This window comes from Crocodylus porosus, unplaced genomic scaffold (assembly GCF_001723895.1).
Source record: "Crocodylus porosus isolate Cpor-Errol unplaced genomic scaffold, CroPor_comp1, whole genome shotgun sequence".
Classification (NCBI taxonomy): Eukaryota; Metazoa; Chordata; order Crocodylia; family Crocodylidae; genus Crocodylus; species Crocodylus porosus.
Window position 1 is genome coordinate 87,350,544 of NW_017728906.1, and position 16,197 is coordinate 87,366,740.

A 16,197-nucleotide genomic window follows, 5' to 3' on the forward strand; every position below is an offset into this window, starting at 1 on the left:
CCCAAAGTGACATCTCTTGCACAGTATACCATAGACGGTTCAAAGCACAAATTGGCCTGATCAACTGTTCGCTTTTTCACCGAAACCAAACCAACCAGATGTCACGGTCATCTTTGAATTTGAAGGACTAACAACAAAAACTGATAAGAAGCCTTCTCACTGTATGTTTAGTATTTGTTCTTTGATCAAAGTAATGATGCTTACTCCCAACTAGTATTTTGTATATACAGTGGGCTGACAGTTCTGTTTCCATAATGCACATCTTTCATGCAGATTTTGTAATTGCTGTTTTGCTTTTAAAGAGATGAGTAAATCATTGATATTTTGTCCTGTTTGGGGCACACTTCCTGGATTCTGTTGGACTCATTTCAGCAGATGTGCTGATCATGCATTCACCTTTTATGGCTGTTTGGCCAGGTAGTGGAAGTTGATAGTCAGTTCAGTTCCATTTCATAGGTACTTTTGGAAGATTCTCAGCTAATTAGCAGAAAACCTAATAACTACCACAAATTAACATCAGCCCAGTCATGGCTAGTGTTGTAATTCTGCCTTTCAAAAATTGCTTCATTTTTTTTTTTTTTAACTTGAAAAATAATGCCGGTGATTGAATTTTGGTTGTACTAGCAGACTTTGGTAGAACAGAGAGAGAGTGTGGATAATTAGCACTATGATCTGTCACTGTTTGGTTGAGCCAGTATACTTTCAAGCCTCTCGCCCCCCACAGTCTCCACCATAAAGTAAAACATATTTTTGCTGTCTTCCAGGATACCATTCCGTAACCAAATTACCAGTAAAGGGAGTTGTGAAGGGTAGTCGACCTCATCCAGCTCCTGTAGTTTTGCTCCCAGATGGGACCAAAAATGACTGTTGACTGCTGGCATTTGATAGGGAGGTGGAATGTCAAGAGTCTAAAAAGCGAGTGAGGATCTCTGTAGAATAGTGGCTGAAGATATGTTGTCTGATGTAGTCTCTTACCATGTAAGTGAGCTCCACTAACAACAATGGTTGATCAGAAGCAAGCAATAATTCATCATATCTTTTAATAAATGGCATAAAAAGCCAAATGGTTCATTGCTGCTTGGTCTTTCTACTTGCCGCTGCCTCACTGTCCTTAATGAACATATTCATGAAAATCAGCCAAGGGTTTTCCCACCCAATAAAACCAGTTAACCAGCTTCTTTTAAAAGATCGAATATTGCTTGCCTTCCCACCAGCCCAGACACTACAGCTTTTGGTCTTGACAAGAATGCTCTGCTTTCATCACTGTGCAACTAAGGTGCTTCCCAGTAAATTTCAGAAGGATTTAAGCCAGTGGTTTTCAACCCTTTTTCATTTGCAGAACCCATTTGGAAATTTTTGAATGGAGGTGTCTGATCACCCTTTAAATTGTAAATGCAGGTATTCACATACTTTTGATTGATCATAGTCATCTTTTGTAGGCCCCATAAGCATAGTTTGCAGACCCCTGGGGGTCTGCGGACCACAGGTTGATAACCACTAATTTAAGCCATGGCTACTCCATTTTGGCTGTGCCACGCATGTACAGTGAGCTCTGAGAGCAGTGCCTGGTCAGTGCAAGCTCCTACCAGAGCTCTGCATGAGCAGGGTGCTCTGTACTCACCAGCTGACCAGGGCAGGGTCTGGCCACCTCTGCTGTTGCATGGCTTCAGAGTCCAGGTGGCGAATAATACTGTTGTTCTCCCTTTTGCTCTCCCCTTTCCTGCTGAATTCAGCAGGTGGGGAAAGGAGGGGATGAGCGGCAGCTGCAGTACTTACTTCTATGTGAAGGCAAGGATCCAGACGCACCCTGTGGTAAGAGCTTATGTATATCAGAACCAAAAGGTGGGTTGTGTCTGTGCCACCGCACCCCTCCTGGATCTGTCTCTGGTGTAAATGAAGTCTTACATAAGATTAAGGTCAGGGCCAGTGCAGCATGGCAATGTGCAATTTGATCGCTGTTACAGAGGAGAGCATTGTGTTGTTAATGCAAAGCATTTATGATAATAAGGCAAAGGCTTGTTGAGAATTTTGTACTGGGACTGTGTCAGAAGAAGCTGAATCCATTCTGACAATTTGTAGGGTGCAAGTTTTTGTGTAATGCTAGGCAGATGTGTTATTGGAAAACTTGCATATTGGTATGGGGATGCTTCATGTTCATAATGAGTTGAGTAGGTCAAAAACATGTTTCTCTATGGGTTTATATCAGTGGCCTTCAGGGCACCATGTCTCAGTTATGTGCCATATATAATATTTTATAGGCTTTGAAAATATAAAAGGGGCCTTTTAAATTTTAATTTAAAGACATCTCCTGCTCTGTTTAAATAACAATGAGCCATATTTTGCGTTCCGTGTAAGTGTAAGAAGCCATGCAGGGGTCTAAACTGCTCTTCTTGTTTGCTCCGAAGCAATAGTGTGTGGCATCTCTGTCTACTCTACTGCACAGAATATATTAATATAGAAACAGGAGCAAGGAAGTGGTGTAACCATTGGGTCTTTTTTTTATGTAGATGGTAGATGGGATTGCACAGTTGAAGACATCTACGTTCTTCCTGGTGGCTTTTATTTTAGCAAAAGGATCATTGTTTATGCAATTTGTTACTACTTCTCGACTCAGCATTTCTGTAAAGAAAATTTAAACTTGGCTGTGACATTGTTAGACTCAATGTAGCCATTTTTTCACTTGTTATATATTTTTTAATTTTGTCATTCAGTTCTTCTCTTTCATTTGGCCAGATGGATCCTTAATCAAACAATAGGCCAAATCTTATGGTCCTTGAGTAAATATAAACCAGCATGCTATCCTGGCAAATCTGAGCTAGTCACAGAACAAGCAGCTAAATTGTTAGTGCAATACAAATACAGGTAAGATACCCATATAAAAATAGCATTGCTAATGTAAAAACTTTATTCAGTTTAATAAAAAAAAATTAGAGAGAGGAATAAAAAGCTTCTGTGTAAAAGTTCCATATTGGCTACACGGTGTGCTGCTGAGGTTGTAACTTATTGTGAACATTATTGGTTCAGCTTTCAGACTTTGTGAACTATCTAGATTTTATAGCATGTGTGGGTGGCCTTCAAATTGTGTTGTAAGAGTAGCTAATTTTATTCTATAAATCTTGTGTCTTTTAGAGTAGCTGGAATATTGGATGTTACTGAAATGTAATGCATACCATATACCATTCTTCATCCTGTATAAAACTGGAATGGGGGCCTGATTAGGAAAGCATAAAAGCACAAATCTAAATTTAACATTTTAATATTCTCCTTTTTATAAAAATACCATTAGTTTGGTACCTTGGGGAAAAAAGATATAAGTGTTCCATTTAATGTTGTCAGAAATGTAATGAGTCGTTATCATACAATCAGCACCAACATGTGACATGAGTAAAAACAGACATAGTATCAGCTAACAACAAGAAGTATTTTATTTGTCATCTTAATGCACATCTGTATTGGAAAAGTAAATACTCTGACTATCATCAAAAGAGAAATGCGCATATTTACTGTATTTACTTAATTCCAAGATGAGGTCCCTCCTCTCCAGTTGGCATGGGGGAAAAAAAATCCCTCATCTTATAATTGCGTATAAAGAAATCTCACTAAATACATTGTTTATCATTAAACTGCTGCCAAAAGCAGTATATGCTCAGCAATTAGAACCAACTACTAAGTTGATTAAATGCAGCCAACACTGAGCATGACTCCAAAACACATGGGCCCCATTGAGCAGACATGCTGATGGGAATCCTTTTTTTTATGGCACTTAACAAAAAAAAAAATAGGTGGGTGTTCCCTCCACAGAGAACTGGCACCAGGTCTGGAGATACTGCAATACCAGGGCAAATGCTAGCCCTGACACCCTCCTCTTGGTGCCAGAAATGCTTGGTCTTGGCCAAAAGGGTGAGATGCTGATAGGAACCTTTTTTTGTGGCCCTTAAAAAAGAAACAGGCTGGTGTTCCCTCCATAGGAAACTCACACTGGTCCTGGAGGCACTGAAATACCTTGGAGGGCCACAGCAGAATCGGTTCTGACAACTTCTCCTCGGTGCCAAAAATGCTGCATTTGCTCTTAGTTAAAGGCTGAGATACTGATGGGAATTTACCATAAAAATAGGTTGGTGCAGCTCATCTGCCTAAATTACATGGTATTTCCCATTAAGCACAGTCCCTGTCACTGTTATCTCTTTCAAGTCATGGTGAGCCACAATATTGCACACTCAGAATCCCTCTGTCGGCTCCTCTCTCAGCCTGGCGCACATGATTAGTGTTGGCCTCGCTCTCCATGAGGTGAAGCTGTACTAGGTTGCCCTGTGCCTCATCTGCAGTTAAATTTTTGAAGCATCCCAGGACTTGTAACAAGAACACATGACTCATGAGTGGGGGCTGATTAGTACATGGATCCTTTGTGGGGGTATCTGGAATATATGCAGATACTGAGTAGTGCTGAGTTGTGGGGTCACCATGGAGGGTGGGGCCATATTAATCATATATGCCAGGTTGAGAGCGGGCAGGACAGAAGGATTCTGTGTATGCAGTGTTGTGGCTTGACTAGCCCAGCAAACTATGTGGTAAATCATGAGCCGTCTAGGTTTGGATTAATATCATGCATAGTCTACCTGACAGAGGAGAAACTATAATCTTAGCCTTTTGGCTAAGATAAAACAAGACTGGGAGCATCTGAACACCAAGGCCTCCAGGACTGGGGCTTGTAGGTAGGATCCCTACCTGGATTTCCGGGGAGTATCTAAAACCCCACACCAATGGGTCTGAGAGGGAGGGTACATGCTCAGTGGCAGAGCCATACAGACTTGATGATTGAGCTCTGTTCAGTCAAATTTTTAACCTTGACTATTGGGGTTTGCCCACTTTGAATCTAGAACTGGAACTGATTTGGCCTTTGAAATGAAATATATATAATATTAGATTGCCAAAGTACTGCTCAAAATTGTGTTTATGAAATACTTGTCTTTAAAACTTGCAGCAGCTTAAAAAGGTAACATGCATCAATTCTCGATGAACTAAGTCTATGGTTACTATATGCAAATTGCTAGAGCCATGGTTAATTTCAAGGGGTTTTTTTTTTTTGTTAAATGTTCTCTTCACCTTCACGTTCTCGGGGAGAGCAGGGTCAGACAATATTGGGAGGAGGAAGAGACTGCCAGGGGAAAAAGTTTATGGGAAGTAGAGAGCAAATGGCTACCTGATCCTTCAAATTTATTTTTCCTGTTGTAGCAGTGGGTGGGGGACAAATTCAAGGCAAATCTCCAATTATGAGGTTCTATACTTGGAAAATTGTAACACATACATACATTTTTCACATAAAATCTAATTAGTGTGATGTCATCTTATGATCAGGGCAATCTGTTGTTCAAATAGATATTGTAAGTTGGTTGTAGAATGTCTGGAGGTCTATGGATAACAAATATTAAAGAGAGGAATACTAAATACTTAGTAGATTTCAAAACTGAATTCAGGGCAGGGACAAAAAAAAAAAAGTTCCACATTAAAATGTAGGCAGACTGCTGCTGAGGGAACTGCTGAAGGATTCTGAGATGTAATGCGCTTTCTTTTTTCCATAGGTGCTGTACAATCTGTTCAAGTCTTTCTGCCAGATGCGCACAATTGAGACCATTGATGTATTTGCTGGAATCGCTAACTTCTTTGTAGTGGGGATTGGTGGAGTGCTGATTGGAATCCTCCTGGGATTTGTAGCAGCATTTACTACCCGTTTCACTCATAAAATCCGAGTTATTGAGCCGCTCTTTGTCTTCCTGTACAGTTACTTGTCATACATAACGGCTGAAATGTTTCACCTCTCTGGCATCATGGCGTAAGTACCCCCAGAGGATGCTTTAGTAATAAGAAAAACAGAAAATGAGAATGCAAAACTAGTCTTCAATGGGGATCAGATATTGCAAACTTTTTCTTACACTGAGTAATATTCCAACACTTGAATAGTGCACTGATTGTGTCCAGTTAAAGGCATGATGGGATCTGATCCACAGGCCCAACAATTGCTCTGCCTGCCGTGTCACGCATGCTTGGCAGGATGCACGGTTTTGGGATTGGGGATTAGATCCCAGTTACACCTTACTTGTTGGTACAGAGGGAGCTGGGATAATGAATGCAGGTTCCCCCTGCAGTCACAATTTTTAAAGGCTGGGTGCCTGACAGCCAGCTGATTTGTCAGCTGGGACTGCACTGAGATCTGTAACTAACCCAAATGCAGTCACTTTCCCCAGCTGACGGTCGGTTAACTGTCAAAACCCTAGCTGAGCTGCACACAGTTTTTACAGGTCTTGGAGCATGGGGACCCCTGAAGAAACCAAATCCCAGGATTCCCGTGCACCAGTATGATTAAAAACCATGTGTGCAGCCTAGCTGGGGTAAACATGTTTCTTACAGGTCCTGATCCCAGGCTTCTGAAATGCTGGCATAAGTAAAAGGTGTGAATGCAGCCCATCAGGACTGCACACCTGGTACTTTTATGTCCCTATGCACAGGGACCCCAGGATCTGGGAGCTTCTCCCCGATCCCATGTCCTATTGCACTGGGATCTTTAAAAACTACATATACAGTTTTCTGACATTCTCAGTGAATAGGGATCTTGGGATTGAAGAGAGGCTCCTTGATCCTTGGGTCTCTGGGTGCTGGAAACGTCAGAAAACCATGTATATAGTTCAGCTGCACACATGGTTTTCAGATTTCATAGATGTTAGGGCTGGAAGGGACCTCGGAAGATCATTGAGTCCAGTCCCCCGCCCAAAGGGCAGGAAGTCAGCTGGGTTTATAGAATCCCAGCAAGATAAGCATCCAATTTGCTCTTGGATGTCTGGGGTATAGAGAGCCCAAGATCGGGAAGGCACCCCCTGATGTCAGGCATACTGCATCTCCCTGCCATGACTCCCCTGTCCCCCTGTGGGAGAAGGGTATGGGTCTTGGGTCCAAGAACTGGTTCTGCCCCCAACCCAGTGGGGTAGGGGACATCTATGTCATGGACCTTGGGGCTGTCTCAGGCTGGATCCTGACACTCAGTTGAGTGTTGGGATCTGTCATGGGCCAGCCCAGAGCTGGAGTTGTTATATATTCTGCAGAATCTAGCCCTAAAGTAAACTTCTCAGTTTGACTTTTGGTGAATAGGTCTGTGTATATCTGTACTGGGATATGTGTTTATACCGTGTGTGTGCATACTCTATGTGGTATGTATATATACATAATTTAGTTGTATGTAAAATAATATTTTCGTGTTACTTTTCATAACAGTATGATTGTATTCAACTGAAATCCTGCAGTTAGAAAAACAAAATCTGTGTTTTAGGCATTATCTCAGTTTTAGAAAAGACAGCCACGACAGCTATTTAGATAGCTTATTTTGATTCCAGACAATTATATATGGCAACCTGAACCTTCCTTAATATCTGTGCATTGTTCTAGTGGCGAATATGATGCAATTAGGATTTAGAATTATTAACATTTTAATGAAAACTTAGATTCTAGAAGTTGCTTGTTAATCTCTCTCACACTTGGTGAAACCTCTTTTGGTAACTTAAAACATTTTTCATCATCTGATTGAAGACAAAACTGCTTACTTTGTATTGCTGGCATGTTGATTTAATTTCCTCCAGATCACAGACATAATATAATTAGAAAAACACTCCTAATTATTTAAGTTAACGTTACCAAACCTAACTCTCTCCTGCTCTCTCCAGCCCCTTAGGCTACCAGAAGGCCACTAGAAGTTAGGGGGCACAGTGGGGTTTGTGGCAGACACCACCACCCCTATGATTAGCTACAGACTTTAGGGTCTCCGGGCACCAGTAGACATGGCAGCTGGAGGGGGAGTGAGGGCTGATACCATGCCAATTGTCCTCTGCCTGCTTCATCTGTCCCACTATTATAGTATTGCCCCGGCTAGGCTTTTATCACATGCCCTGTGCTGGAGCCAGAACTGCTACCACAGCATGGCAGGGGCTGGAGCTACCTCCACATATTCTGGTTTGAAGCTGGTGCTGCTACTTCCTCATGCTTCAGGATAGGAGCCCTGTGATCCAGATTTGGACCTCCCTACAAGATGAGTTTGATACCTCTGACTTAAGTTATATAAGAACAGAAGCATACTACAAAAGAAGTAGTGGAAGGTATTTTAATAGAAATAAGGAGTTAAGGGTTACACAGGCTTCTTTCTGTGCCATGAACCTAAATATAGTAATACATAAATCCAGTTTGACCCAGCTCTGCAATGTCCCATCCTTTCCCTTTGCTGCTATTCATAGCATCTATGTGTTCTCCAGTTTCCTCCTGTCCTTAGTCAAATGTCACTGATGACTTATGATTAATTATATACTTAAAGGGCTTCTAAACCAAAAAGTGCTGGTTAAACTCTACAGGGAATAATAGTTGTTTGTATAAAAATATTGAATTGGACACTGAGCCAAATGTAAGATCAACAAAGGACACTAGGGCTACTAGTGTGTAACTGGGACCTGTACCTCGGCGCAAAATGATAATGAAAATACAGAAATATGTATACCTCTTACTTTTTGCTCTTGACAGTCCTAGGGTCAAAATGCAATAGGCTCCACTTTGGGTCTGAAGAAATGGAGAAAAACACTAAACTTTTATCCTCTACTCCCACTAAAAATTTATCTTTCCACGTATCTTGTGTGCATTTTTACTCTAAGCTTATACTTGTAATATTTCTTACTAGATTGTGAACTAAAGAAAAATATGCAACTCTGTGTCATGCTGTGCCAATATTATACTTGGTTATTTCCTGGAATAAATTAATATGATCATTTATAGCTCAGCCTCTGGGTCATGATGACCACACATGGGAGAGGGAAGGGACTGGAATGCTCTCCCCTCTCCCTCTCTCATTTCTTTTGCCTGTATGATCTATTCAGACCTTGAATCTGACTGGGCAAGTGTTAGGTAGGCATTGTGTGCCTGTTATCTCTCCATATAGATGATCAGGGTGCAGTGCAGTCGAGTAGTGCTCCAGAGTTTGGGCAAAGGCAGATACTTATTCTACCATTTAATACACAGTATGGGATTTACTGTATTGAAAACAAAACTTTAAAGGCAGGTTTTGATGTTCATTCCTGATGTATTTTGTCATCGCAAACAGATGTCACTAAATGTTAGAGAGATATGGATTCAGTCCCAGTGCAGTGCAGTACTTGAAAGAAAGGATAAACCTAGGTCACCTTTTACCATAAAGAAAGCGCAAACCTAGGTCATCTTTTGACCATGTCTGGTTATTGTCCATCCAGATAGACGTTACAACGTGCCATATTTTTCTCACATCTGTATAAGCAGCTGTAGACATTGGTGTCAGAAGCACACTGGCCAAGTTCACCGATGCCCCGAAGTTTTTAGTGTCATAGCGTCCACACCTGAGGATAGGCTAGTGATCCAGGCTGACTTGGATAAGCTTAGTAAGTGGGTGGATAGAAGCCTGATGGAGGGGGAAAAACCCCACAGCACGCTTATAGGCTTGGCAGTAGTACACTCGCTAGTGCCACGACTGAAAGAGACTTGGGGGTCGTGATTGACTACAAGGTGAACATGAGCCACCAATGTGATGTCACAGCTGGTAAAGCAAATAAAACTTTGGCTTGCATCCATAGATGCTTCTCAAGTAAATCTAAGGATGTCATCCTTCTGCTGTACTTGGACTTGGTGAGGTTGCAGATGGAGTACTGCATCCAATTCTGGGTTCCACAATTCAAGAAAGATGTGGAGAAGCTTGAGAGAGTCCAAAGGAGAGCCACACGCATGATCAGAGTGCAAGAGAACAGGCCTTATGATGAGAGACTGAGAGCCATGGGACTTTTCAGCCTGAAAAAGCACAGGCTCAGGGGTGACGTGGTGGCTGCCTATACGTGCATAAGGAGGGTGCATCAGAATCTGGGGGAAAGTCTGTTCACCAGAGTGCCCCAAGAGATAATAAGGGCCAATGGTCATAAACCCCTCTGTGACTGTTTTAGGCTGGACACAAGGAAAAAATTCTTTATGGTCTGAGCCCCCAAGGCTTGGAATGGACTCCCTCCAGAGGTGGTGTTAGCACCTACTCTGGACTCTTTCAAGAAATGTTTGGATGCTTATCTTGCTGGGATCCTTTGACCCTAGCTGACTTCCTGCCCCTGGGGCAGTGGGCTGGACTTGATGATCTTCAAGGTCCCTTCCAGCCTTAATGTCTATGAAATCTATGAAACATATGAAATGCACCTTTCTCCCAAAAAATCACCTGCCAAAATTAGGGCACGCATTAAGCAGGGGAAGCTTATTTCCTGACCAGGATAGAAGCACCCTGCTTTGATTACTGCTCCACAGTGCAGCAGCTGTTGCATTGCTATTCAGGCAGCTGAGGAAGTTAGTTAACTTAATGGCTCAATGTTCTTCACTCTAGTGGTGTTAATGATCATCTCTCCTTTTGATGGTCTGAATGTTCCACTAATTAAGTTAACTTTTTTTAGGGGAATTTTGCTGTCTCCTAGCTGTTCCCTGTCTCTCTTTTAGCATTTCATAGAGAAAGAGTCTCTATGAAATTCTAGAGCCACCAGTATTAAGCAATGGTTTGGGTTTCAGTTTTAGTTGATCAGGAAAGGTGAGTGAGTCTAAGATTAGGCTCCATCCCTTGCTCTATGCAGCCATAACTCTGCCTTTCAAAAACAAGGTGTGTATTATATTTTGGAGCATGTTGTATATGAGAAAATATGTTATTAAACCGTTTTAAAATGTGTTATTTGGAAAAGTGAGAACTGACTAGAAAATGAGGAGTTTGTAATGTCATTGGTGTAAAAGTCTTGGATCCTAGCAGCCTGAGAAAAGGTAAGTAACCTGTCTGAACAATAAATGAGACTTGCATGGGCTGCAAGCAAATTACTGTACCAGTGGAAGTAAAAGGATTTATGCAATTGCTGACAATGACTTTTTCTTTCCAACAGAATTCAGGGATTACTTTCAAGAAAATTATTTCTTTTTTATTTTCTGAAACATGGGTTTCCATGTATCCTAGGCAGTTCTCAGTTCTGAATTTCTGAAACTTGGCTCTCATTTACCTGGATGGAAGAAAATTTAGAAATTTAGAAGTCATGATTCCAATAGATTATAGGAAAGGAAAATGTAGTATTATCAAACAATCAATATATATCCACCATTTCCCTTTTACTTGTGTGCAACTGAGAAATTACTGGCAGCTGACAAAATAGGTGGTGGGGGTGATGGGGAAATGATTTCAAGCAAAATCTGGATTATTTCCTTAGGTATGTAATTTGGACATACCTGGTCCTAGAAAGGTGATTCAGAGAAACAGGGTTAGTTGTCTGTGTTCCCTGTATAGCCAGTGGTTAGAAGGAGAATTAAGTTTCTGTTAGTTAGAAGGGGAATCAGAGTGACCAGATGCTGAGGAGTAAGTCAATAAAAACTGACCAAATACAAAGTGCTCTGCAGAGGGTTGTATTAGGGCTGTGTGAAATGAGGCCTATTTGATTCGGATCCAGCCCAAATCGGGGACAGTGATTTGATCCATTGATTTGGATCGCTGTCCCCGATTTGATCTGGCTGAATCAAAATCTGATGATTCAATGCTGATTTCAGCGAATCAGTGATTCAGACACAGGCACAGCTTCACAAGTTTTTTTTTTTTTTCTACATACCTTGAGATACCAGGTGTGACTCATGAACGCAGCGATGCTGGGGCAGATGGAGCGTCCAACAGCAGCTCTCCAGCATGCTCGGCAGCAAACCCAGAAGTGGACCAGAATTACTTCTGGTCCACTTCTGAGTCTGCTGGGGAGTGCACTGGGCCTGTGCCTCCGTGGCTCAACAATCGGCCGCAGGGGGACCCTGGGTGCCCCCCCAGACCCAGGAGGCACCAGTCACCAAGCTGGGGGTGTGGGGAGCCCCACAGCATGCTCCTCAGTGGACCTGGACATGCTTCTGGTCCACTTCCGGGTCTGCTGCTGAGTCTCTGGGGAGCCCCCCATGCTTCTGTGGGACACTTGCATCTGCCCCAGCACCACAGCATTCAGAGCCCTTGCTATCTAGAGGTATGTAGAAAAAACATTTAAAGCAGTATCTATGTCCAAATGGCCGAGTCTGTCTGAATCTCTCCAAATCGATTCGTTGAGATTAAAAGGTCCTCTTATTCAATTTGGATTTGGAGATTCAGCTACTGAATTGGGCTAAATCTCCACTGAATCGAATCGGGGACTGAAGCTTTGCACAGCCCTAGTATCTATGGGTATAGACACGCATACATTTGGAGCCATTATGGAAGGGGAATATTTCAAAAGGGCAGCAGCTGTTACATTCTAATTGTTATTTAAGTGCTGGATAAAGTGTTGACTGGAGATGCAGACCTCTGAGGTGTTGGTAGTGCCTCCTACTTTCACTTGATGTTTCATTGTTTAGATTACCCAACAAGTTCCAGGGTTTCCTTGACCTGAGGGGATTCAAACCCACCGGGCTATAAAATCAGTGGGATGGGGGTACCCTCCACTCTTTCTCTTGAAGCTGAGAAAGTATGCGTCAAAGAATGTACAAAACAGGGCCAGAAAGACAGCAAGAAATAGGGAGCTTGAATCTGTAAGCTGGGGATAAAGACATTTAATATAGCAGAAGGGTGTTCCTGTTTCTTGTCTTAGCACCCAGGGTTATTTGTGTCTCTTATCAAATGATCACATGGATCACCTTCTACCCCTGCTACTGAAGCTCGGTCAATATGGAGAAAGAAATGCAAGAATCGCCCACCTGACTCTTCTGTGGTTTGGTGGTTAGGGTAGTCTTGAGAGGTGAAAGATGTGGTTTTTTGAGTCCCTCCAGACCAAGCTTAGCCTGTCACCCAGGGCTCCCACGTTTGAACAAGTTCACCTGCTAGATTTATTTTTTCTATAATAGTGGCTGTGGAGCTACCACCCCTATTTTGAGTGAAAGTGACTATGGATCTCATGGCTTGTGCTGGATGTTGTAGTGGTGGTGTGAGCTGATGTGCTCAGGGCACACCTAATTGATCTATCCATTCTGGGAGTCTAGATAGAGTTGAGGCTTGGCTTCCATTCTAGATCACAGCCTGAGTTCAGACGGAGAAGAGCTTTTGCACATGCTTGAAAGTCTACATTTAGGTGTTTGAGGGCTTTTTGCAGCCAAAATATAAGTGCTCATAGAACTTAAACACCTAATGGTTTTGTAGCCCCTGAAGCAGGGTTATTCTGAGTCAGTTTTTTGTGACCTAGGCAAAAATTAGGTGCCTAAGTCCCATTTAGGCACCCAATTTACCAATTTAGATCTGACCCTGTACCCTCTTCCTCTAATAAAAACCTTATACAACATACTCATGGGGATGAGTGACTCTTAAAACAGCTATTTATCCTCCCTGGGGAGGCAATTCATAAATAGCAGGACTAGTCATACCCTAAGCTGCCCTAATAAGAATGTCTCCTTCTGAAGGACAGGAAATGGATTTTGCTGTAATTAGATCTGGACTTAAATCAGAATCATAAGCATGAAAAATGGAGATGTGGATCTGAACTTTTTAGCTTGGCTCTATTTTTAATTCTAAAATTGCACTTTGTATTGTGAAATGTATGTTGCTGCTTTTTTTTTTTTTTTTTTTTTTTTGCAATTGCAAATGAACGAGCTGAAAGAAATAAACATTGAAACTACTGTAAATTTAGTAGGTCAAAGAAACTTGATAACTCAGTCCAGTGGTCTAGTTTATTCCAGTCACAACAGAAACTTCACTGTTTTTGCAGGAGGACTTTTATTACTCAATCGTGTGTTAGATGCAGTGCTATTGTAATTGACTATTTATTCTTTGCCTGGTTTAAATATGGCAAAAGTCAACAACCTGAGATCAAAGAATGAAAGAAGTATAGATAAGTACAGTTTCACAGCAGGTGGAAAAAAAGCGTAAAACAAAATTGGGAAAAATAGGCGTACTCTTACATTTGCACGTTATATTGCCTTGTTTACAACTCATTTAGGAAGACAAAGATCATTTTAATATTTGTAGCACTGCATATTTCAAAAGGTGGAGAGGAGGAAAATTTGTTACTTGCTGTTTCTTCACTATCTTTTGTTTCTGTCCGTTTCCAGGGAGCTACAACAAGCTCCCCTTCCCAGAGACCCTGCAACTATAGGGTTGAGAACCGTATCCAATTTCCAGTCTTTTTCCACATCCATGGAACGCACGTAAGAAGACATTTAAGTGGTACTGGGCATAATTTTCAGCTGTTTAGAAGAGATGAGAGCCAAGTGTGACCTAATCCTACTTTTCACTTTTTGTGGGCTTGCTAGGGAACAGGAGAGTCCTAGGAGATGCTGAATCAATCAAATGACTGCACAAATGCATTTTTTTTTTTTTTTTTTTAAAGCAACAAAATCATAAGAAAGACATTGTTTAGTCAGCCAAGAGGCCAGTATCTTATTCTGAGACTGTGCTTTTGTTGTTAGCACCCTAGCTCCTTGCATTTCTAAGCCCTTTGTACCACCCCCAGTGTATACTTCTTGCAACTCTGCTCCCTTTCTAGTCTAGCTTATCAAGCTGCATTCTCCTCAGGACTGTTTGACTAGCCAAGGAGTAGTGGAATACATTGTGCTTCTGCCTTGCCACCTCCAGCTTCCATCATCTCTGTGTGTAGGTGGGGGAGCAGGGGCACAGAGCAGGTCTGTTCCTTGGTGGTAAGATTCATCAGCTACAAGACTTCAGGCCTCTGGCTGTACAAAGGAGCCCTAGTGGGATCCAGATTCTTAAAAAACATCTGGCTGTTGGTGTTTCTCTTCCAGAGAAGACAGTGTTGTTTTCCAGGATCTGAAGAAAATTATAGCATGAACAATAGATCTTAAAAGCATTAGCTCAAGGTCCTTTTAGATGCACTGCATATAAGTTGTTTGCTGTATCCTGTTATGATGTGGGTACCAAGCAACTAAAAGCAAGGTTGGCCAACATACAGAAAGCTGAACGGACAGGACCATCTGAAATCTGGGCTTGGAACTCGGGACTCCTTCCTCTCGGGGGAGTGTCCTCTTCACACAGCCACCACCTGGCTTCCTCTTGCTTTCTCGCCTTCTGGCACCATGACTTCCGCATTCTTGGCAGCCCTTAGAACTGGAATCAGAATTCAGGTATGCAGAAGGGCAGGTGTAATCTTTGGCTTTATAATTTTTTCAGCTGTTTTTTTTAGAAAGTACAGAATATATATTTTCAGTGACCTCTGCAAAATGGTACAAATACTTTTTCCGAAAGCCCACCCCTCTGAAAAAACTATGAGTGCATGTATATTAAAATTTAAAATGCAGTAATGATGCTGTTTATTTAAGTTGAGAATGGTAGAAAAGTGGGAATGCTTATTAGCTGACCATATTAGTGCTGTTCTGAGATTAATGGATTTGGAATACATACAATAAAGGATAATGTTTACCTTGCAGGATAACAGCTTGTGCCATGACCATGAATAAATATGTGGAGGAGAATGTTTCCCAGAAGTCCTTTACAACCATAAAGTATTTCATGAAGATGCTGAGCAGCGTCAGTGAGACTCTGATCTTTATATTCATGGGAGTGTCTACTGTTGGAAAAAACCATGAATGGAACTGGGCCTTTGTCTGCTTTACTCTTCTCTTCTGTTTGATCTGGCGTGCACTGGGTAAGAGAGTCTGAGATTCATACTTGCTCAAGTAAAACACAGATCTTTTGGGGAACGGGCACTTTAAAAAAGAAATAGTGAATCTCTGAAGACTAAATGGTGAATCTCTCGTCTTTTTATATTGGAGACTGTAATAACATTGTACTCTACAATTGGCATGTGACTTCAGATCAAAGCTTTAGGGATTTTAATGAAGCTGAATTAGTCACTTGCACAATGGTCTCTTTACGTTTAGGTACCCGTGATTTCAAAGAGTTTAGTCTGCTTTTATTAACATCAGTCCCAAAGTTTTCTTTGATCTTTATCCTGCTCCCATGAAGTTAGTGTGAGCCTCTACATTTTTATAACTGCAGGGAAAATAAAATTACATATTTGTCACAACCACTTTAGCTGAAAGTACAGCTATGTTTAAACAGAAACAACAGAAGTGAAAGAATCTGCCAAAATACTTCTGCAGCATAAAACACATCCACTTTTAATGTTTATTTGTTAGTCATTGTCATAAATGTTATTAACAGTATTGTAAGTAAATGTTTGTTTCCTGTGT

General features: G+C 41.6%; 1 protein-coding gene across 1 annotated transcript in view; it reads left to right on the plus strand.

The window, feature by feature from the left end:
• The window catches only part of SLC9A2 (solute carrier family 9 member A2), a gene marked incomplete at its 5' end in the record, with an annotated part of 41,742 nt that overhangs the window by 7,935 nt on the left and 17,610 nt on the right, over positions 1 to 16,197 (plus strand). Inside the window, 2 exons of the mRNA XM_019528477.1 lie at positions 5,580 to 5,830; positions 15,433 to 15,650. Of these exons, the coding sequence (XP_019384022.1) occupies positions 5,580 to 5,830; positions 15,433 to 15,650 (469 nt within the window). The remainder of the gene's footprint in view (positions 1 to 5,579; positions 5,831 to 15,432; positions 15,651 to 16,197) is intronic.